This window comes from Dermatophagoides pteronyssinus, unplaced genomic scaffold, assembly GCF_027571235.1.
Source record: "Dermatophagoides pteronyssinus isolate colony J.1.1.1.1 unplaced genomic scaffold, Derpt_VIB-CSIC_2022.12 sq0008, whole genome shotgun sequence".
NCBI lineage: Eukaryota > Metazoa > Arthropoda > Arachnida > Sarcoptiformes > Pyroglyphidae > Dermatophagoides > Dermatophagoides pteronyssinus.
The window spans coordinates 1,191,929-1,217,356 of record NW_027461532.1 but is presented as its reverse complement, the minus strand read 5'-3'; the positions used below and the strand labels follow the sequence as shown (position 1 = coordinate 1,217,356).

General features: G+C 27.3%; 1 protein-coding gene and 1 long non-coding RNA gene across 2 annotated transcripts in view; one reads left to right on the top strand and one right to left on the bottom strand.

Annotated features, from left to right (window-relative positions):
- Positions 1–15,007: 15,007 nt before the first annotated feature.
- LOC142645207 (uncharacterized) lies at positions 15,008–15,830 on the bottom strand. Its single transcript, XR_012846362.1, has 2 exons — positions 15,502–15,830; positions 15,008–15,437 (listed from the first exon to the last, which is right to left on the bottom strand). It is a non-coding gene; the product is annotated as an uncharacterized LOC142645207 (long non-coding RNA).
- A 553-nt stretch (positions 15,831–16,383) lies between these two features.
- The window catches only part of LOC113789052 (uncharacterized), a 43,522-nt gene continuing 34,477 nt past the window's right edge, over positions 16,384–25,428 (top strand). The window contains exons 1-2 of the mRNA XM_075821090.1: positions 16,384–17,282; positions 18,894–20,516. Of these exons, the coding sequence (XP_075677205.1) occupies positions 19,913–20,516 (604 nt within the window). The 5' untranslated portion in view covers positions 16,384–17,282; positions 18,894–19,912. The remainder of the gene's footprint in view (positions 17,283–18,893; positions 20,517–25,428) is intronic.

Genomic DNA, 25,428 nt, shown 5'->3' with positions numbered 1-25,428 from the left:
AATGATAAAATTTAATAAAACTTTTCAGAATGAATTGAATTTCATTGCCAAAATGATAATGATGATAAAATCTTTTCTTCTTGTTGTCTGGCATTTCAATCAAATTAAATCAGCCAATTTCATTTTTTTTTGTTGCTTGGTTCGATGAATTTTTTTTATTCATTGTCGGTTGGTTTGTTTCTTTCATTAATTTCACTTGTGAAACTTTGATTTCTTTCTTTTTTTTGGAAACTTTTGCTAATGAATGATGTTTGGTGAATAGAAATTCATTTTAAAAAGATTTTTTTTTCTGTTTACACCGAAATTTTTTGGAAATTCTTTCATGTGTGTGTGTGGCGCGCTTTCAATATGAAAAATTTCAACAAATAAAAAAAGAAACAATTTAAATTATTAACAACGAAGAAAAGGGAGAGAAAGTTTCTTGGAAACTTTTCATCATTGTAATATTTACACTTTGAATTATCAAAAAATATTGTTTACCTTTGCATGTTTCATTTATTTTTATTATTATTATTCAATTTTCGAAGCAAACAATGAAATTTTTTTTTTCATTTATAAAAATTGGTCGCAGAGAATAGAGAAGCGAAAGAATGAATTTATTGATTTTCTCTCGATTTAACCCTGAATAGTTATTTTTTTTTATGTGATGAATAATAATTCTGGTCAGGTTTTTTGAATAATGAGAAAAATTTTTCCGAAATTTCACTCCGATGAATTGACCAAACATACTGACCGAAAAAAGAAAGAAAGAAAATAATGTTTTTTTTTCGGCAATTTTCTTGATTGAAAATAATAATTTTTTTTATCGAAAGAAATTTCCCAAGAAATTTTCCCGGAAAAAACTTTCAACGAAAAAAAAAGTAATTCCACTACATTCATCATTATTATCAGTGCAGAATGTTGTCTTTTTCGTTTATTTTCTGTATCGAATCGAGTAAAAAAAACAAAATCTAATACAAATCGATTGTCGACAATTTTTATTCGTTGTTGTCAGAATTTTGTCTTTTTTGATATTCCAAGTTTAGAAATTCAAAACTAAATAAATCTTGATAAATTTGTCTTGTTTGGTTTATTATACAAACTAAACTAAACAAACAAAACTATCACATTTCTAATCTGATTCGATTTGTATTTTTTTTCCTTTTCTTCGTAAATAAAATGAAGACGATATCAGTTTCTTCATTCGGTCAAACACTTGACCGGGAACAAAGTTATCGAATTGAATTATAAAAATTGAATGAATGAATGAATGAAAAATTGCCAAAAAACCGAAGAATTGAAAAACAAGGAAATTTTTTTCGGGAAATTTTTCATTTTACAGAAAATATTCAAAACATTTTTTGACATTTTGATTATGAATTGTGCAAATTCTAAGCAATTTTGATTTGGCAAACAAACAAATCATTGTATCAAAACAGCCAAACTAACAGAAAAAAACAAAATAAAAAAAAACATTGAAATAAAATCTCCTGACATGAAATGAATCTTTGGCAGAAAAAAGAAAATTTTCTTCCGATTCCCGACAAACAAAAACAACAAAAAAGCCGAATATTATTGATCGTAAGCGAAAAAGCGAAAAAAGCAAAAAGTTTGATTCGGAAATTTGAAATCTTTGATCTTTGGATCTCTCTATGTATGCTTTTTTTTGGACAATTCTGTCGATGTCTTGTTTCCTTTTGATATTCAAAATTTATAATGTTTCGACATTTCTTATTTAGTTTCGCTTTTGCTTGCTGATTTATATCAAAGTTATTTGTGTGTCTCTCTCTCTCTCTCTCTCTGTGTGTGTGTGTATCAAATATTTTTCCGTCATCATCCTGATCATATATGTTTGCTGTTTTGTTTTGTTTAAAATTTAAATTGAAAATTCAAAAATTCAAAGAAAAAATGCCTTTTCTTCTTCTGATTATGTCAATGCTGTCATTCGATTTTTGTTTTCTGTTGTTTCTGTTGTTGTTTTTGATGATAAATAAATAATTCTTCATTTCCAATATTCATCAAATTTGAAATTCTAGAGAAAAAATAAGTTTTTTTTGTTGTAAAAAATTGATTAAAATTTTTTTGGGAAGAAAAGAATTACCTGCAACGTATAATGATGATTATCATCATTATTTCCAAACAAAAAATATTTTCATAACAATTTTCCCGGGAAAATTTTTTGGAAAAATTCTGAATATTTTTGTTTGTTTGTTTAGAAAAAAAATCAATACATTTCAGCTCTGCAAAAAAAACGAAAAATCCTTTTTTTCATTTACCGATTTTGTTGTCAAAATATTATTATTATTTTTTTTCACGGAAAAGAAAAGAATCGATATTAGACTTTGGAATCTTCCCAAGAAAAGCGAAAATTTTAACGAAAATTTTCCCAATTTATACGATGCAAAAAAATGAATTCAAAATGAGAAAAAATTCTTGAAATAAATTGAACTAAATTGAAATAATAAACCATTACAACTTTGCAGAAAAAGAGCCATGTTTTTCAATTTAATACTTTACACATCAAACAATGATTATATCGATAATCGAAAACAAAAACCACAAATTATTATTATTACACAAAGCAAATTTGTTTCCGAATATTATTGTTTTGTGTGGGCATCATCATTATAAACGGGAAAAAATAACGGGTAATAATATTAATAATTTTAGTAGACAAAATGGAGAGAGAGAGAGAGAGAGAGAGAGAAAAATTATTATTATATTTGAATAATCATCATCATTATCATTTACAACTAACAAAAAACTAAATATAAAAAGTTTTTTTATGTATTATGGTTGGGTTAGTTAGTTAGTTAGTTAGTCGAATAGTTAGTCGAGTCTCATCATTATTTTAATTGAGCTTATTATTTGTCTATATGTGAAAAAAAACTCTTTCTCACTCACTCCAGTGAAACAAAGAAAATAAAACCACAAGCAAATTCAAATGGTGATGCTAGAATGGAATGGATGGATAGATAGGGTGAAAAGTTTTACACGATTTTATTCGGCCTACACATTCTCTTTTTACCCCATTTCATTTGTTTATTGCCCCCGCCTGATTTCAGTTCATATTATCACAACAGAATATATACAGAAAAAGTTGATTAAAACAAAAACAGGAAAAAAAAATTATTCTAATTTTGGTTATTATTTAAGTATCTAATTAGTGGTTTTTTCTTTTCTTTCAAACATTGTATCCATTTTTGATCATCAAAAAAAAGAAAAAAGAAAAATCGAATTCAAATGCTACAAAACTTTGATTTCCATTTCTTTTTTGAAACAAAGAATTTGAAAATGAGAGAAAAGTTGATGAAGATGCATCATCATCAGTATTTGCATCATTTTCTTTTGAATTTTTTTTGTTTTCCATTGTTGGAAGTTGCGGGCAAATTGATATAATAAAGGCCATAGATCATTTTCTAAAGATCATTTTGAACTTTTTTTTCTGAATTTTATTTCTGAAAGTAGGAATGTAGAATTGGATTCTTGTTAAGAATCCTTTGTTTTTTGCTTTGTGAAATACTTTCTGTTCTGTTTCTTTTGTTTTTCTTCAGAAAAAAATTCTCCCCGAAGCTATCATTAGTCTTGGATGATGATGATGATCATCATCATATCATTTCAAATTGAATTCAGTTTTGTTTTTGGTTTCAAGTTTTATTGAAATTGAATGGAAAAGAAATTTATTCGTTGGGAATCATTATCATTGTGTTTTGCCATCAATTTTCAAATATTTTTCTGTAGTTTTTAGGTTTTGTAACATTCAGGTTAGGTTGATCACACTACATTAGTATACAAACAGAAAAAAAAATCCATAACTTGTGTCAATAATCGATCTAATACAAAAACAATCGCTATCCATTTTCATTTTATACTTTTGAAATTTGTCCAACAAATATTTTATGAGATTTCGAATTTTTGGCTCAATTTCGAAGCGGTGATGGGCTTGAGGCTTGTAGATTTTGTTTGATAATTTTTTTCCATTGTTTTTACTTTGTTGGCAAACAAATCATCACTATATTTTATTAATTGATTTTTGCGTATTGTAGGCTATGAGTGGCTGGTTGGTTGGCCAAATACCAAAAAAAAAACCGAACCATAATGGAATCAGAAAATCATTAATAAATTTTCACCTTCATTTTGAAGATCAGATTCTTTTTTTTTTTTTTTTGTCTATTTCTGAAACTATCGGTATAGAGAATTTTAAATTGCAGTTGGATATGTTTGGGGTGAAATTCACTGACTACCGTGTGTTTGTATAAATTTACAAAAAAAATATAACTTTTGTCTTACTGCACAGATACAAATGATTGATTATTTTGTTAATAGAATGAATCTCTTGGCTTGATATCAGATTTTTTTTTCAACTATTTCAACAACAACGACTACTGTACTAAATGAAATTCTTTTAACAACACTATTTCTACACTTACATAGATTACATTATTATTCAATTTTTCTTATAAATTGATAATTATTTATTCATCAATTCAATCATCGTTGGATCAAAATAGTCAAGAATCATTATTGTGTAGTTAAACAACTGAATCCATGAAAATTGAAAATTGAATAAGTTTTTTTTTTTTTTTAAAAACACACTTTAAACATCTGTTTGCGTTAGCTTTTTTTGTATAGAAAATTCTTATTCACCAGACAGAAAGGTCAGAATTACTGAATTTTCAAACAAAAAATGTATCCATTTGAAAATATTTACCCGAAAATGATTGTTTCACTTTTCTTTTTTACTTTAGCAAACTTTCAATAAATTATTCTTTACGGAATTTTTCTACTTTGCCCTGGAATATTTTTCTTTCTTCATTTGGTTTGGTGTGTTATATTCGTATACGACCGTTAAAAAAAACGATATATTTCACACCGATCGACTGATTCGATACAGGAAAAAAAAATCAAATGACAAATGGCCGGGCAATTTGTATCGGAAATTTTCTTTTCGTCTTATCGTTTTTGTTTTTTGGGAGAATTTTTCTTATACTTATCATTTACCCACGCTATTCATTCATTTATTTTAGCAGCCAATCGATAACGATAAATATTTTGCTTTCCCCCTTTCTTTTTTCACCCTGTCTCATTCATTCGAAACAAAACAACAAACCAATAACTGAAATGAAATAATTAGAAACGAACAAAACAAAAAACGTTATTTATGAATGGTCAGATAATTCATTTTCGTCCGGTTTTAAAAAATAGAAATATTTTTTGCTTTATCTTTAACTTGAAAATGGTATATTTTTGATAAATTTTCACAGTCATCATCATTATCATTATCATCATCATCATCCTGACCATAATATTGATAATTTTGAATTGAAAGAAAAACACACACAGAGAGAGAATGAAAGAACTTATCTTTAAACATTCAAATCATTTCACAAATCTAATGACCAACCAAAAAAAAAAATGATGATAAACGAAAAAGAAACCAACCAGATAGACAACATTCACTCATTCATTCATTTGGTTAGTTTTGAATTTAGAGATAGATTTTCTTGTCTTTCATTTCATTACATAATAACTGAACACTTTTTCATAATATTTTTATGTTTTTGTTGTTTGTTGTTGGTAGCTGCATTTCCTCATTATAATGAATATACAAAAATTGAATGGCTTTTATTTCTTTTCCTTTGATGATTTGATCATCACCATCATCATCATAAATGCGGTTACGATGGGGTGATGAGGGTTAAAGATGTGATTTTATTTTTCGAGGATGTTCTATTTATTTACTGATTACTTTCAGTTGAAAAAGAAGAGTCCATTATGCAATTAAATAGATTTTTTTTTTAATACACAAAATGAAATGATCCATATTTCTTTTAGTTTTTTGAGTTTTTGTATGTAAATATTGTTGTTGAAGAATATTCTTTTTGAAAATCTTCATGATATCCGTTTGTTTTTCTGGCCTGGGAAGACTGAGTATAATCATTTGTGAACATTTGTTTTTTTTATTTTCACTCATAATACATCATCATTATTATTGACCAATTTTTATTGGTTTCAGTGGGTTAATCCATTTTACTTGGGTAGAAATAGTTTCATTCTCTTTTCCGTCTATGATAAACTGCAAGGGCGATAAACCATGTCAGAGAATTCTGATTTATCGATGCTGATAAATTAAATTTTTTTTTCTGTTTTTTGGAGTTTTTATGATTAGTAATTTATGGCAAACAAAACAAAACAAAAAAAAGCAATTCGAGTAAACATTATGCAATTCTGTCAAAATAGTCTTTACTCAATCTTGATTTCTGTAATTTTTTTTATTTGCCAAAACTAAAATTCTTAACTTGAATTCATTATCATTTGTAGAAAATTACTTTTTATTGTTGTTTTGCTTTTCAAAAATGAAGAGAGAAATCATTAAAACTGAAATGAAAACAATGAAAAATGTCATCCATTTATGAGTGATTCTGATCCAAAAGAATTTTATAATTCTTTTTTTGAATTGTCGAAAAATTCTTGAATTTTTTTCCTATAACGATGATAGAAAATGGAAATTCATTCTTTTCATGAATTTTTTTTTGAAAAAAAACTAAATTTTATTTCGTTTTTATCATTTGGATTTTCATTTTTATTTATGAAAATGTTTAAAAATAAAAATGGGAATTTTTGTTGTTGTTATTTTCGGTAAAAATCCTTGAATTTTGAATTTTTGAATAAAAATTTTGGTAAAAATCCTATTCAGAATCTTATCTGTTAAAATAGGCGAAAAATAATTTGTTTGCAACACCCATAATACAGCATGTATGCATGGAACCAGAAAAAATGTTTTCCATTTCTAGTTTTTTTTGATGAATAAAAATCGTTTTTTTTCTTTCTTTTCAAGTTTTTCTTCTGAAAAACACATTTGCATATACAACATTCAGGAATAAAAGAAAGAATTTAGTGAAATGAGGTCGTTGTTTTTTGGAGGAGGGGGAAGAAAAGTCTCTGACATGTCAAAATAGTCGGGATTCTACAATATCCAAGAATATTTTACCTTTGAAATTGAGTTTTTGTCGTTTTGTTTTTGAAATCTAATATTTCCAATATCTTCATCATTATAATCGTTGGCAGCAAAAAAATGATAATTTTGTCCATTTTGCTGTCCTCCTTTGAAAGAAAAATGTTTCAAATTTCCTAAAAAACAGCAAAACTTACATTATTCGTTTTGACATTTTGTTTATTATCTTCCTGGATTGTTGTTGTTATTTTTTTTCTCTTATTTTATCCAGTTTGACAAGTTAGTTAGTAAGGCTATAGATGGTTATAATTTGAAAATTGTCAATGAAAAGAAAAACGAAAAAAAAAGTTTCCGTAAACATTTTTGAAACACCTACTATCCCACACTATATTCTTGCTTGATTTATGATTAGTTTTACAAAGCAAAAAAAAACAAAAAACAAAATTCTGAAACAAAAGATTCTTTCAGGAGAAAAAAAATGTTTTTCATTTTGACGAGCAGCAACAAAAAAAACAAACTAAACACAAAATCCAATCGTCCGATCGAATTGCATCGTTATTAAAGTTTGAAGAAAATGAAAATCAACATACAAAGAATAATGATGATGATGATGAAAGAATATTCTTGTCGCATCATCATCATCATCATCGAACATCATTATTATGCAATAATATTGAGAATTTTATTATCATCATGATCGTATTTTATGCACGATGGACAAAGTTTATATATTTTCTTTCGTTCTTCAAGAATTATTATTATTTTTGGTTCGCAAAGAGAGAGAGAATATTGAAATATAAATCCACCACACAATTGATGATGATGCATCATTTTTTTTCTCCATTTCCAAAAATAATTCAATTTTTTTTTTGTTACTTGAAGAAAATTTTCTCGAAAATGATGATGACAGGATCAAACGAAATGACAAAAATCCAAGTGGACAGCGCTGACTTTTTTCTTTCTTTGTTGTTGTTGTTAGACCCAAAAAGATTATTCCATATTTGTCAAATTGATGAATTTCTTGGTCATCGTCTTCGTCGTCATCATTAAATCTTATTGCATCCTAAAAAGTTTTTTTTGTTTGTTTCAGTTTTGTTTCAGTGTTACTGTGGATTGGCCAAATGGTAATAAAAAAAAATTTGCAAAAGAAAATTTTCAAGAATTTAAATGAAATGAAATGAAAAAAAGGAGAATATTCAGATGGTAATCCATTACATCCACCACCACCATGATGATGAATGTCTGCATCAATTTTTTTTGTTTCACTTGAATTTTTTTCCCCCTGTTTGTTTTTTGGCAACAAAGTTGTGAAAATTATCTGGAACAACAAAAACTGAAACGGAAATTTTTCGTTTTTTTTTGTTTCAATCGACCAACAAACAAACCAACCACTGACCATCAACCAAGACACATCTTATAGCCCAGAACGAAACGAAAAATAAAAAAAATTGAAAGAAAACAAACGTGACGATCATAATAAACAAATAAATAATTTATCATCGTCGTCTGAAGATAAACAGAAAAAGAAGTAAGGCAAAAATGATTTTCGTCGAAGGAAACATCACATACACACACAAAGATTCTAAAAGAATCAGAGAAGAAACAAGAATCGTAAAACAAACAAACAGAATCTTGTTTCTGTTTTTATTTTGTTCGAATGGACGATTGACGATGAACGAAACTATCGATTGTTTGTATGTACTTTATCGATACTTGAAAAAGTTTCAAACTTTTTACTTTTTGGAAACGAAAAAAAATTTGTTTATCCATGTTTCTGTTTTAATTATTTGTTGCAAAAAAAACAGAAGAATTTCTGTTTTTTGACCAAACAACAGCATTGCAAAAATTTTTCATTCAATTCTTGTATAATGAATGATGAATGATGATTACAATTAATTTTTTGTATGTTTGGGATTAATTTTTGCATTGTTTTTTTCGTTTTTTACATTCTGTGTTGAATAAAGTCAAAATAGAGGTCATCAAAGAATAAAAATGATGTTTTAATCCTTGTTTCATTGAGTTGGATGGAAAAAGTTTGAATTTTTCATTATAAAAAGGATTGTTGTTTCAAAAAAAACAAAAAAACAAACTTTTTAAATTTCAATTTTGGTAGAAAAAAACAACTCTTCACATCCATTGATGGCTATATCTACCTCATCGATTTGAATTGGGGGGAGAAAAAAGTATCAGAAAACAATGTCAATGTCAATCAAGGACAACCAATATTCTTGTGAAAGAAATCATCTTTTTTCTGTTTTGTCTTTTAAAATTATCAATTTTCAATTTCGATTGTATCGAATTCCAAGACTGATTTAGTTTTTTCGTTGAAAATTTTGAAATCTGAGATTAAATTTTGTTTTGTTGTTTTGTTTTTTTCGGTTGACAAAGATTACATAATCAAAGATTTTTTTTTTGAAATTTGACCAATAAATACGATTCTTCATTGAAGAAGGAATATCTTTTTCATTGATTTCTCAAATGATGATGATGATGATTGAACATTTTAAAGTTGTTCAATGATGAAATTTAGTTGAATTCAATTCAATTTTCAAACAATTTAATATCATCATCATCATTCGATTTGATTGAATTTTTCTGCTTTGCTTTTGGCTTTTCTTCAACTCCATTTGACCATTTCCAAAATTCTTTTGATGATTATTATCAAAATTTATCTATTTCTTTCTTTCTTTATTTCAGTCATCATCATTATCATTTTACTTTTTCTTGAAAAAATTTATCAAATTTCATAACTTTTTACTCATCGTCATCGAAAAAGGGACAAAAAAATTTTTTTTGTTACGAAAGTTTCTCGAAAGTTTTTTTTCTTTGCTTTTTTGTTCGATAAATAAAAAATTCCAATCAATTTCGTCATTTTGAAATCAAACTTTTCTTGGATAGAAAATTATGTCAGATAACCACACACTTTTTGCACAAATCAAATGAACTTTGATTTTTTTTTCTGTCCAAAAAAAAAAAGATGGATGAAAATCCGATAACCCATTGGGAACCAACCGATCCATTTTTATTGAAAATAATAATAATAATAATTCTCAAGAATAGACAGCCAAACAAACAAACAAACAAAAAATTCAATTCCTAATTGATCCATTAAGACCAATCATTCTTTCGAAAGAATTCTTTGGAAAAAAATGATTATGATTATGATTGCCCTCGACAACAACCAGCATCAACCACAATGTTCAAGTAAAAAGGTTATTTTCTTTCGAAGTAGAAATAGCCTAAATACTAAAGAACGAGAGAAACAAACTCTGCTTACCTTGTGATAATGTTTTTTGCTTCAACTTGATTATCTTTCTTGTTTTTTTTGTTTCTTGAATATGGAATTATCCTATGTATGTGGATTGTCGTCTCCAAGGAGACAACAAACAACCACTATTACTTTTTTTCACTATAACCGGAATCGATAAGATTTCTGACTAAAGCAAAAAAAAAAAAAGATTACAGAATGGATGAATGGACCAGAATCCAGCAGCATTTTTTTTTTCTTGCCCTCTCCGAATATTTATCCAGAAAAAAAAATACTATTTTTACCAAAAGAAAAAGAAGAAGAAAAAAAACGATGCTTTTAAAATTCCTTCGAGAATTGATTATTATCATTATTATCGTTGTTTTTGTTGTTGTTGTTGGTTCATCTAGTTGACTTGACTTGGATTTCGTTTTACTTTTTTTTATTTTTCAATTCAAAAACAGAATTTTTATTTTATCATTTTGGTTTGCTGTCCAAAATGTCCAAAATTCTGTTGTTTGTCTGTCTGTCTATGTTGACTGTGTCATTAATTAGCGTCTAGTTTATTTAGATGAACCAAAAAAATACGACCGATAAAGCCTTTTGTAGATTTCAATTTCTATTCATTCATTTCGTTTATTTCGTTTTCTGAATTTCAAATTTGTTTGACTTGGTCTTTTTTTCCCACACACACACATAGTCAGGAATGAATGAAATGTTTTCCATTTATCAATAATAATTATATATGTATAATATGCGTGTTGAAATAGACGAAAAAAAATTTCAAGTTTAAAATTGAATTAAATTAATGACATTCAAAAAAAAAAATTCAGAAATTGTTAACAGAATTTTTTTTCCGGAAGAAAGAAAGAATAGAATATACGTCGTATATGAATAGATCTTCAGTAGCAACACATAGGGTTATTATTACTATTGGCTAACCCTATTCCATACCATTATTATAACCATTAATTTCCATTTGAAAATGTTTTATTTATTATGGTTGTTTGTTCTTATTCTCTCTCTCTCTCTAACTTGATCACAGATTTAGTATTCTGTACACAAATTTCGAATACACCCATATTAGACAGAAATTCTTTTTTTTTTTTTTTTTTTTTGTCGTAAAAAATCATCTTCTTTATTTATTTTTTTTCATCCCCTCTTTTTTGTTTTCTTATGAATGTATGTACACAGAATCTCAATGGATAATTTCTGTTTCGTTTTTTCTTTTTTTTTTTCTCAACATTATTTTTCGTTTAAGAAAATTACTCGAATATAGAATCGTTTGTGAATTGATTGATCAACGAATGAAAATAAAAAATGAGAGAATAATTTCCGAAAATTTTCGGTAATTTTTTTTTTCGGTCGTTGTTGTTGCTGTTGCTGTTCATCATCTAAAATTAATTTTCCAGAACGGTTATTTTCCGGTTCTGACCACCAACCAACCAGAAAAATAAAAAACGACGACAACGACAATCATCAATTTGGTTAATTTGTGACAAAAAAAAAATTTCTTCAGTTTAAATTTAATTTCCAAAATTTTTTCTCAGCGAAACAAACAGTGAATGGAAGAGAGTGAATGGAAACAAAAAATTTGCAATTCTCAAATGAAATCAAATATGAAACAATATTCAAGATATGACAAGATAGAAAAAAAACAAACTACAATTTAAACGATTCTCTGTTTCATTTTAATATATTCTAAATGAGCAAAAATAGGCAACACAAAAAATTCAATTTAAATTTTTCTTTACAAATTGAATGTGGTCTATGGTAATGACAATCATCATCATCTTGTTGATGATAATGATGATGAAGTTGTCATAGCCAATCGTTATGATAATAATGGGAATTTTTTTTAAAGAAATTTCCAGGAAAACAAATTTTTTCCGGAAATTTTCTCAATTTTTTTTGACAAATGGACAACCAAAAATTCTTATTTATTTATTTTTTTGGATAAAATCTTTCAATATGGGTTTTTGACTGACATTGTAATTTTTTTTGCTGCTGTTGTTAAAGATGAAATTATTAAACCCTCCAGTTATAAATACATGTGTCATCCATGTGTGTGTGTGTGTTTGATTGTTGAAATGGAAAAACAAAATTGAAGATTTCGTTCTTTGAATTAAAATTGGAAACAAAATTCTGTTTGTGTGGGAGAGTGAGATAGAGAGAACAAAACTACAGTGGTTGGTTGACAAGAATCTTAATTCTTTCAAAAGGAAGAAAACTTTTGTCCATTTTTGTTTGGGATTCTATTTTTCTATTCGATTTAAAAGTTTTTTTTGTTTGTTTGTTTGTCATTTTTTTGGATTCTTTCGACAAAAAAAGAAAATCGTTGTATAAATGACCAATTTTCAGATTTAATATCTACGTTTTTTGGTTATGATGTGGGTTACACATCGACAACAACAAGAGTTTTTTTGTTAATGTTTTTTTTCTTCTTTTGGACAAAAATGTTTATCACACACACATATTCTTTTTGAATGTTATTCTATAGTTACTATCTAAAAACAAAGATAAATAAAATCTTTTCTTTTTTTGCTGGTCATAAATCACAAAGAAATTTTTCTTTTTTTCTTCACACTTTTTTCTTCTTGACTATTTCAATCTTTCAGTGTACACAAATAATGATGATGATTATCTTTATGGTCGAATTTTACTAAACAGAGAAATTTTCCTGGAAATAGTAAGCCAAAAAAAAATCCTGTTATTATTCTGTTGATTGTTTTTTTCCGAAAACTTTTTTCTCTCTTTTTCTTCAAATATTTGTTTTCCAAAAAAATGGCCATTTCATATATTGATCAACTGGAAACAAATGTAATCAGATTTCACTTCTTATCATTTGCATTTTTTTCTAGCTAACTAACTAACTAAATTGGAATGGAATGAGAATGAGAAATTAGAAATGTAAATCACATCAAACAAACATAAAAAACAAGATTCCTGAGAATTTTTCCTTTAAAGAAAATTTCTTAATGTAACAAAATTCTAGGAAAATTTCTGACATCATCAATGACCATTTCGATGATTTTTGCATTTTGCTAATGACTTTTACTTTTTTTCTTTTTTTTCTTTCATCGATTTAATTGGGAAAAATTCTCTTCCCTCCCCCCATTAAACTTAATGATTTGCAAATGATATTTTTTTACGAGAGAAAAAGAAAAAAAAAGTTGAAAAGAAATGCAAACGAAAAAAATAACACGGGTTGCAATGTGGCTAACCAGTTTAAATTTACATTTTTGTTTGTTTTTTTTTCTCTAAATTTAAATGAAAAATGATAATATTTTTTTTTTTCATAAAAAGTTTTCCTTTTTTTTACCAAAAGAATCTTTTCGGCAAGAAAAAAAAAGTTTCATTTCAATATAATCGATCGATCGAATGAATGAATGAATGAATCCATTTAGAAATTCATTTATTTTATTTTAGAAACTTTCCAAACTTCCCAAAAAAAAGAAATCTTAAAATCGACTTTTAATTTTTTTTTCTTCTTTCGTTTCATTTTCCAAATTTGAAGAAAAAACAACTGAATAAATGATGGTAACCGTAGCGGTGGCGATGATGATAAATATAAAAAACAACGACATTAGATGGGGAAATCATTCTAACCCGTTGGCTACGGAATTAAGAATTTTTGTTATTATTATTGATTTCCGTCTTTCATAACATTTCGGATGGTTGAATTTTTTCATTTTCTTTCATTTCGTCATCGTCGAAATCAAATCGATCGAAACATTGAGAGAGGGAGAAACATTTTTTCAACATCTTTTTTTCCATCTCTCTTACTCTCACTTTCACTCAGAAAAAGATTCCATTCATTCATCTATTTTTGGTATTTAAAACAAAGCAAAAAACGATACGAATTTAATCAAGTTGAAATTCTTGATGATTGTTGTATATGTTGTAATCCAGAAATTCCAACAATATTGACAAATTCTGAATGAAAATCTAAATACAAAACAAAATCAATTAGTTATTTCATATACATATGGTATGTATGTTTGCTTGTTTCAATAAGGTTGCAGCGACAACAACAACAAAATCAATAAAAATGTCATACATATCATGTTTTTATTTGGATGTTAATGTTGAAAGATAGATAGAGAGAGAGAGAGAGAGAAAGAATATCAATCGATTGATCAATCTGATCAATACTACTACTAATAATAATAATCTATAAATGAAGGAAAGTAATTCAAAGATTTCAATCAATCGATAATGATTACCTTGATGAAAAAATTATTCTATTCTATTCATCCATTTAATTAGGTTATTATCGAGGATTTTGTAACGTTATTTTTGGAATATTCTTTTTTTCAATGTCTGTCTGTCTGTTTCATGAATAATAATCTCGGCTACATTTGCAAAATCATTTTTTTGACAACCGAATAGAATATTCTTACTGAAGAACCAAAAAAAACAACATTATTACACAATAACAAATGTAAACAGAATAAAAATGTAAATCTTCAATGTTTCGATCGGATTATGATTGATATCATTATTTTTGTTGTTGTTGTTATGTGTAGTCCAATTTAGTTTACGTTGCTTACTTTGTCACCATTGTATCTTCAAAATGACAATTTACATTTCGAAACATTTATTTATCCAAATGATGATTTGAATTTGAATTTGAATTTGAATTTAATAAACAAAAACCCCTATTCCATAAAATTATAGGGGGGAAAAAATAAATAAAAATAAAAATAACAAAATTCAAAGATTATTATAAATGAAAAAAACAAATTTCAAAAAATGATCAAAATTATTAGAGTTACAAAAATATGTACAATCATCGGAATTTATCAAATTATAAAAATTAAATCTCTCATATGCAAAACGATTACAATTGTTAATTAGGTGCAGTGATGATTGAACTTGACAAGAACAAAAATTGCAAACGGAAGAATTTGAAATACGGAAACGCGAAAGATATTGATTAAATTTTCCATGATTCGTTAAAAATTGAGTAATGATAAAACCTGGTATCAAACAAGAATCCAATCGATGTTGAATAGTAGGAAAAAATTTCTTAGTACACGAGCCATTAGTTGTTGTAGTCCAATTCTGTTGCCAATTGTTAATCATTAAGGATTTTAAATTACGATGCCCGAAAGACAGAGGAAGAAGATCGAAAGAAACATCCATCAAAAGAGTAGCTTGCTTGGCGTAAAAATCAGCTAAATCATTACCGAAGCAACCATTATGAGCCTTTATCCACTTTATGCAAATGCGACCGGTATAATCAGCAACCATCTTAAAAATAAGTTGTACCAAAAAATTAGTAGAATGAAAGTTACAGATAGATTGGATAGCAGACTTGGAATCGGAAAGAATAACTGCATCCGAGACGCCATTCTCGATGACCCAGGATATAGCATTGCAAATTCCGAAAAGTTCAGCTTGATACACTGAACAATTACTATTTAAACGATAGGTCAATACCAAAAGAGGAGAACGTTTTTCATCATTAGCAAAAATAACGACCGCGGAACCAACTTCATCATTAATTTTCGATCCATCTGTATATATGGTATAACCAGAACTATTACGATCATTATCAAAGACGTCGGATCCACAAAAATCAAATAAGATATTAAATTTAGCAGGATGAACAGTAACAGAATAATCAACCGGCAACTGATAAATATGTTCCAAATGATGATGATGACCATTTCATTACAAAAAAAAGGTATTAGGCTTGTTCGATTTGTTGAATATGAAAATACATCTGATCAATCAATCATTTTCTTGGATTTTTGCGAATTGATTTCTTTTTTTCAGCGTTTTTTTTTTTTGATGAGAATTATTTCAATATTCAGCATTTGTCTGGGTTGGTGTGTATGTGTGTGAATTTAGGGGGATTATTTCAAAATTCTTGATATAAAGTGAGGGTTTAGTTAGTTTGTTTTTCACCGTAAAAAATAATCTTCTTTTTTTTCAAGTTATAACATTTACTGTCTGCGTGCTGCTAGCAGATTCTCTTTTTTTTCGAAATAAATGTAGCAAAAATGTAGCAGTTATATGATTTTGAATAATACCACTACCAATATTATCAATTCTGGAACATATCAGATACATAACGGCTGACCACCACCATGAACATTTATACTACTACCACAATTCTATGTTTGATGATGATTCTTGTATAGGTTATGTAGCCGCTAAATTTAAACTTTTTTACATTATCACATTCATTCACTTTCTTTCTCATTGTCATTTGTGTTTCAGTATTCAATCCGAATAGATAGATAGAATAAAACTAAAACTAGAATTTCGATTCTTGATTATCATCATCGTCATCAAGAATCATACCAATCTTTCAATTGTTTTTTTCAACTCACTCGATTCTTGTCGATTCTTTCTCTTACACAAAATATATCTAATTATAATCATCATTATCGATTCGGTGTTTGTGTTCGTGTTTGTGTGTGTGTGTGTGTTGATATCAATGAATAAAATCAATGAAAAAAAGAAATTGATAAAAAAAGAAAAACTTATCATCATGTCACGATGATGTAAGATTTACACCAGAATACAAAAAAGACTAAAAAAAATCATTCTCCGTTTGAATTTAGTCGCGAATCAAAACAACAACAAAAAAAAACGATCAGAAAAAATCAAGCCTTCGATACAAAAAAAAACCAAAGAAAATCGATAATTCATTATAATCATCAACCGAAAAAAAAACGAAACGAAACGAATGAACAAAAACCGTATTGATCAAAACATCGATGATCATTTGTTATCCAGAAAAAGAAAGAGCGAGTGAGTGAATGAAAAATCTCGATATTCATCTCATCATCATCATCATCATCTATATTCACCATGTCTATATTTCAATTGCAGTTCATTGAACAATGATGAAAATGAAATACGAACAACAGCAACCAAGAAAAGAAAAAGAAAAATGAAAGAAAGACAATCTGATTGATGTCACAAATCGACAATGTCGATGGCATTTTCCCAAAACAACACACACACACACAATCGATCTTGAACTGAATTCTTGCTTCGTTTTTTCGTTTTTTTGTTTTGTTTTTCATTGTCTTCTTTTTTTTCGATCAAAACAATTCTTATATTCGATACTTTTGGCTTTTGGTAATTCAATTTTTTCAATGTTTTTTTCTCCTCTCCCCTTTATCAATTTCAAACTTGACAGAATATTTGATATTTGATGATTTTTGAATTGTGTATCGAAAACTTTTTTTTCGAAATTCTTTTTCCGGGAAAATTTCTCATTTCTTATCCTTCCCGTTCACCAATGGATTGATTAGATCAAGTAAATTATTCAATTAAAAATTTTGTTTTTTTTTGAAAAACAAAAATTGATAATGATTTTGGATGAAGAATTTTTTTCTGTCAAAAATCAATTTAGATTTTCTTTTCAACAACTGATCATCATCATCATTATCATCATCGATGAATGTTTTCTGTTCATCATCATCATCATCAACGATTCTACATCTGTGTTATGTAATAGTTTTTTTCTGTTTTTTCTGACCAAATGGATCGATAACATCACGATGATGATGATGATCATTTCGTTACAAACAAAACAAAACAAACAAGCAATCGAACAACAACAACAAGCGAACAACATTTTGAGCATCATAAATTTCAATTCTTTCCATCACCATCATCATCATCATAGTGCTTAATCGATTCTATGATTCTTGTTGTTGTTGTTGTTGTTGTTGTTTTTTTTCAATTCTCAATAGTCAAAAATCAAAAAAAAACAGAATCAGATTCAGAAACTTTTCAACCATTAGCTCTTGTTCTGTAACAACAATCTATGTTTTTTATCGAGAATGTTGTTGTTGTTTCATCTTTCGGGAAAATACAATATTTTTTTCCAATGGGGATAACCCATTCGTTTTCTTTTCGTTTTCTTTTTTCTCTTGTTTTTTTGTTTGATTGATAATGATAATAATGATTATTGATTGATCGGGAAATGGTCAAACATGATTTGTGTATGATTTTCATAAAATTTTTATGATTTTTGTTTTCCATTTGTAACTAATTATCATCATCATCATCAAATTGTTGTAATGAACTAATTTCTCCTGGAAAATATTTCCCGAAGCATAGATTTATTTATTTCTAATAGCTACTTTAATGGCAGCAGCAAAAAAACAACAACAAAAATTGGAAAAAAATAACGATTTTAATGCAGCCTTAAAAAAAAGCAATGCAGTAAAGCTAAAATTCCAGGGGCCAAATATAGTCGTTTTTTTCATATATGAATTGATTTTCTTTTATTGAGATTATCAAGATTCTTTTGGCTGTTTTTTGTTGTTGTTGTTGTTTTACATTGTCATTGATTGACATTGAATTTACATGGAATATATTTTTTGTTTTCTTATTTTCCCGTACTGAATTTAGACAATGTTTCGCCTGGTTAGTGGTTTATGTTTTTCTTCAAGATTTTCCTTTTTTCTTTCCTAATCTTTGAATAAAAACTTTTTTCTTCTTGGTTTACATAATTTACACACACACACACACACACACACAGTAAACATTCTTTTGACTTTAGCGAGAAAAAAACGATGTGATTTATGTTAATTTGGCTTTAGTTTGCCTTTAGAAAATCAAGCAAAGGGAAAAAAATCCAATTCATTAACTTTAATTGAATCCTAATTATTCTGATGTCAAATATATTTAACATTTTCATATTTTTTCCTTTTCTCTCCTTTTTCACTGTGTTTCTAGTTTTCATTCACATTTATTATGTCATCATAATCATTATAAACTAAATTAAACGACAAAAACAAGAACAACAACAACATCATTTTCAACATTATCGAGAAAATTCTTTGCTTTTTTTTTCTTCTCCTGAATAAACAGGTCATGTGTGGTGCAAGTGGGTTATAACATCATGCTTTTCTGTATGAAATTCTATTAGTGAAAAATATCGATGATTGTCATACATGTGTGTGTGGAACTCTTTTCATATTCTTTTTCTTTCGTTTTCATTTTCATTTGAATGCTACCAGCCACATCATCATCATCATCATCGACTTCAAAGAATCGACAACCAAAGAAAGAAAATAAATAATAATCTTAATTCTGATCCGAAAAAAAAAAAATTCTGGAATCAATTTTTTTTTTTAGTTTTTCCTTATTTTCGACAGCTGTCTATTCTGTCGATTCTCTGTGTGTGTGTTTGGTGTATGATGCTTCGTTTTTTGCTCGGTAAATGTTATTCTCAGTGCTAAGTAAGTGGGGAAAAAATGAAATAAATATAGTGCAGAATAAGAATGAAATTCTGTATCTTGAGAAAAAAAATTGTTGATTTTTTTTCTCTCTGTGGTTCTGTTCTGTTGACCAGTGTGGTCAATGTGTAACATAAATATCAACTATTTTGACATCACAGAAAACAACAACATTTGAAAATTAATTCGTCGTCTTCGTTGTCAACTATATTGACATCAACGACTACAGAATCGATTCTGTTTTTTTTCATTCCGAGTTAATTTTATGTAAATTTTCATTATTATGAACCAGCATCCCGACCGAAAAAAAAACCGCTTTATCAAATTCATTCAAAGGAGAAAAAGTTTTCCATCATCCAACCAACCAGCCAACGATGATCAATGGATGAAGCATCATTATGATTGAAAATGTGTCTTTCCTTCTTATTCTTCTCTCTCTCTCCCTCTATGTGTGTTTGTGTTTATAAACAAATAAAAAAACATTAACATTACCGCACATCATCAACAAGAAAAAAAATGACCAATATGGACATTAACGATGATGATGATGACAACAACAACAACAACAATAATAATAACATGATGATGCCAAAACAGACGATAAATGTCATCGATCATCATCATCATCATTGCTGTGATTCAATACAAAAACATAATTTCGGCAGACAAAAATGTCAATTTTTATATTCAAATTATTCGGAATTTTTCGATCTGAATGATGATGATGATGATGATGATGAGAATTCTATTATCAATATAATATCCGATAGTGTAAATGATTCTAGTTATTATAAAATTATTGACCATCATCATCATCCTCATAATAATGATAATGATGATGAACATCATAAAAACGTTGAACAACAACAACAACAACAACAAATAATGGATATGTTTGTTACCAGATTCGTCACGAACACCAATCATTGTGATAATCACGATGTTGATGATGATGATGATGATCAATCAGAACAGAAGAAACCAACTAAAACAATAACAACAAGATCATTATCATTATGGCCATCATCATCATTATCATCATTATCAACTATTTCGACAACATATGGTTCATCATATAGATTTCATAATAATCAATCTGAATCTCATCATAATAATCATGGTAAGTGTTTGTCTGTTTTATTGTTAAAAAATACATTACATTTCAGTCAATGAATGAAATGAGAACCTACTTATCTTTTGCTGGCAAATGGAAAACATTCAGCACCAAAAAATCTGGTTCAAAGTCAATCAATATGATATGTCAATGTTATTCCGAGATGAAACTATATGAAAATTCTTTTCAGAAATTCTTCATTTTCTTTTTGATTGTTCGGGAAATTTCCCAATCACTCTATTTACCGGCAATAATTTCAAATTTGATTCAATTTTGGCTAGCAGAATAAAAAAATTCAAACGTTTTCCCCAATTTCCAGAAGAAAAAAAATTTTTCATTAAACGAAAATTTGATTTTTTTTCGAGAAAATTTTCACAGTTTCATTTCACACTTGGGATCCAATTTGTTTCATTTTGATGCAACCCTACTATATTAACATCTGTGAATATTACAGCCATTTTTTATCATTATGATGATGATGATGATGATGATTGTAAATAAAGAAATTTGTAAATAAAATGAATCTAAATGACTCGCACACAATTTAGTGAAAGAAAGTCTTTGGAGGGAAAAACAAAAATTGAAATTCATTTAAATTTTGGGTGACAAATTTTCACTTCTTTTTTTATTACTTATTTTTTGAAATTGTTCATTTTTTTTCTTTTGGTTTACAAAATCCGAATCGAATGAAGAGAAAAATGAAATTACTTTTTTTTTTTGCAAAATGAAAAAAAGAATTTCAGTTCATTTTATTTAATGGAAATCATCAACATTCTCTTTTTGGATGTTGTTGTTCACAACATTTGACTTTTGTTTTCCTCAAGTAACATCTCCTGATTGACTCTCTCTTTTTTTTGCAAATCGATACTATCGATATTTTCGTTCATTTCCTTTTGATGATGATGATAATGGAAATCTTTATCATTTGAAAAATGAAAAATTCAAGGAAAAATTTAACAAAACAAAAAAAAGTTAAATTTCTTTGCACTTGATTTATCTATTTATCTATTTATTATTTCACAATATTGATTTTATTTACTCAAATCATTTATTCATTTATATTCTCTGGGAAAAATGCTTGCTTGTTTGTTTGTTGTCTTTTACATCATCATTATCATCACAATATTGATGTATAGAATGAATGAATGATTCTGTGATTCTTTGAATGTTCAATGAAAGAAAAATGAACAAACAAACTAAAACTAAAAACAAAAACAAAAGATTCAAGTTATTTTTCCACACACAGACTTTTTCAGAGAAATACAAAATGAAAATCAGTCTTGTTGATAATGTAAATGATGTGAAATGAATTCGAATGAATGAATGAATGAATGAATGAATGGATATCATCATCATCAAATATAGCAACAACAAAAATAAAAAGTGATCAGACAAAAATAATAATATTCCCAAAGCGAACATTTTCACGATAAAATAATAATGATGATGATGATCATATTGATTACAATATTGCTTTGAATATAAGAGGTTTTTATACTACTTTTTTTTCTGGTGTGAACAATGTGGATCAGATCTTTTTTTTCTGTTTCTATTGCATCATCATCGATATAATCGATATTTTGTTTGTTTGTTTTTGTTTTTTTTGCCAATCAAAATATCGAATTTCGTTCATCATTATCGAACGCCATCATTTAAAATTATCTTGTTTTAATTTTCATTTGGGAATTTTTTTTTGTTTTGTTTCGTGTTTACGAATCAGAAACAAAACAAAGGAGAAAAAGTTTTTTGAAAATTTCAAAAACGAATCTTTTGGAAAATTTCCTGCTGAAAGATTTTTTTTGTAAAATTTCTGTTTCAAACAAAATTCATTGAATTTCATTTTATTAAACATTTTTTTCGAATGAAATTCAAATTCATTTGAATGAAATTCAAATGATGATATTGATCGAGTGTATGTGTGTGTGAAGAGTTTGGTATACTAAATAATTTAAATAAATTTTCCACTTCTTTTGCAAAGGGGGTGTGAAATTTATATTTAAATTTCCAACGAATCTTGTTTGACGATGGTTAAAAATAGTGATGAGAATTCAATGAGATTTTCTTTTCTTCGTTCCATTTTTAAACCACCAAAACTGCAACCAGAATATGAGAATAATGAACATATGGTGTGAAAATAGATAATTCTAAAAAAACTATAGCCTAATAAAAATAATAATCATTATTCAATGTATTGAAGATGTTATGTAAATTGAGCATTCTCAATTCTTCAATGATGATGATGATATTTCATTTGTGTGTGGGTGTATTTGGAGAATCTTTAAATAATAAAAAAATTCTTGCTTGAAGAATTTGAATAAAACACAGTCAAAATAGTCAAATTTTTGAAGAGAGAAGAAATTTCTTCTAGAGAAAATTGTTTATCATTCCTTCATCTTTTCTTTTTGGTTTTTGGTTTTGTTGTTTCGTTCATTCAATGAAAAAAAAAATTATTGATAAAGAAAATGAAAGGGATGAAAATTGAAATTTAAACATCCTTTTGTGTTTATCAATAAATGACGTAATCTATCTTTCTTTTATATCGTTTTTTTTATTATTATTTCGAATATTTTTCATCAATTTTTTTTCATTCATTCAATTCATTCATCGTTTTGTTTCGTGGTTCAAAGAATTCATTTATGACTGGGTGGTTTGTTGGTTGGTTGGTAAATGGGGAGAAGGAAAAAATGCTTTAAATAGTTAATAGTTGTTGTTGTTGTTTTTTCATGTGTGTTCCAAATGGATGAATATGAGAAAAATAAAAAAGAACGATGTGAAAAAAATGATCATTATAACCATGGTTTTTTTCCATTGATCAAACCTAGAGAGTGAGAGAGACAAACGGCACCATCAATGCTTGATGATGATGATGATGATGATCGGCCATCATAAAACATCGTCGTTATTTTGGGAAAAAGAAATGAATTTTTATTTTTTGTTGAAAATTTTCAAAATACAAAAAAAAAAACAAATATCGTTCGTTTTGTTTTGTTTTGAATCGAAAAATGAAAAAAAAAATGAGCCAAAAAATAAAAAATGAACATTGAAAAAAATCAATAAATCAAAATCAATTCCGTTATTTTTCTCTTCGCCAGTAGAAACGAACGAATGAATAAATAAATGTTATTGGTGATGGTGGTGTTGGTGGTGGTGGAAAAACCATTATTGAATGAAACCAAAAAAAAAGAAAAAATTTGAAAATGGTGTTCGTGGGTGGATGAAGAGAGGGATGTTATGTGAATTTTTTTTCTTCTTTATTCGATCAAAATTGAATTTTTGTTTTGTTTTCATTTTCTATGTTGGCATTTTATCAATTTTTCTGAATTTTGCCTTGAAACGATATTTTTTCCTTTTGATAACGATTCTAGAAAAAACAGAAGAAATTTTTTCACAAGAAATTCAATATAATCATCGTCGTCGTCTTGATGATTTTCTTTAGTTTAATTAATCAATTATGTAAATTTTGATTTTTTTTTGCGATTTTTAAATGATGATGATAATGAATATTTTTCAAAAATGATTGCCAAAAAAGAAAGAAAGGGTAATTTCAACATAAATGCAGCCGGTATAGCTGGGTGCAAATAGAAATACAAAAAAAATACTTTTTACGAAGTTTTTTTGTAGTTTTGAAGTTTTTGATTGAGTGTTTGATGAGACAAACATTCCAACAGAAAGACTTTTTTGTTTCAAAGTTTCATTTGGTTGTAAAATCCACCCAAAAAAAATGAATGAATGAATGAAATTGATTAACTTTTTTTCCTGGCTAATTTCAGGTCTGGGTTTTTGTTTCGCTTTGGATTCCTTTTTCCTTTTCCATCACCTTATCAATTGGACCAAAAACACTGAAAAAACTAAATGGCAAAACAAAAAACATTCCAACAATGAAGAATTAACATCCAAATGAGAACCAAAACAGAAAAAAATTGTTTGAAACTTGAAAGTAAAAGATAGAAGATAGCGAAAGAAAAATTCTTCTTCATTCCATCATTTTCTTTCTTTTTTTTCTACAGAATCTCTATGTAATTATTATTATTATTATTATAAAAAAAGAATTCAAACGGAAAATTAGACAAATTTTTTCTGGCAAACATGGTTACGTGATTATTTAAAACCGGAAATAATCAATAAATATTTTTTCCAAAAATAGATATTTAATAACTAATCATCATCATCATTTGATCAATTTAGTTAGTGATCATCATCATCATCATCGAACATTGATGATGATGATAATCTTGTATTGATCTGAAAATCATTATAATGGTCTATTTGTGAATGATTGAAATGAATGAAAATGACTAATATTGGCTTTTATTTTAATCATTTCAAGACACCCACAACATACAAACAGACGGATACCAATAGACAAACAGGCAAACAACATTAAGCATAAGAATCACGTTCTTTTCTATTTTATTATTCGTTGATATTCTTGATGGCTTTTTATTTTCTCATAATTCTGATATGGTGGTTATTTTTTTTTATATTATCATCATAATATTTTCTATGTGATTGTCATTTGTTATCGATAAAAATTTGGTTTCCCCCTCGCTCTCCACTCTCGTGTAGCATACATGATCATGGTCGTTTCCCTGGTCAGACATGAACAACAAAAATATGATTTCCCCCATGATAATAATGATGGTGGTGGTCGTAGTGGTAGTTCAGATCGATAATTTTCAATTTCGAAAAAAATCCTTGTTGTTGTTGTTGTTGTTCAAAGAATTTATTCAAACAAATTCTAATCATAAAATTTTTTTGCTGTTTTTCTTTTCGCCAATTTGAACAATTGATTTGTGATTATTATACGTGTGTAGTCATGTTTTTTGAACCAAAAAAGAAAAAAAGTTATTATCATTTTCTGTTTGCTGGTTTTCTTTTCTTTGACCTGTGTGATATATTCTGTATTCCAGAGAATGTT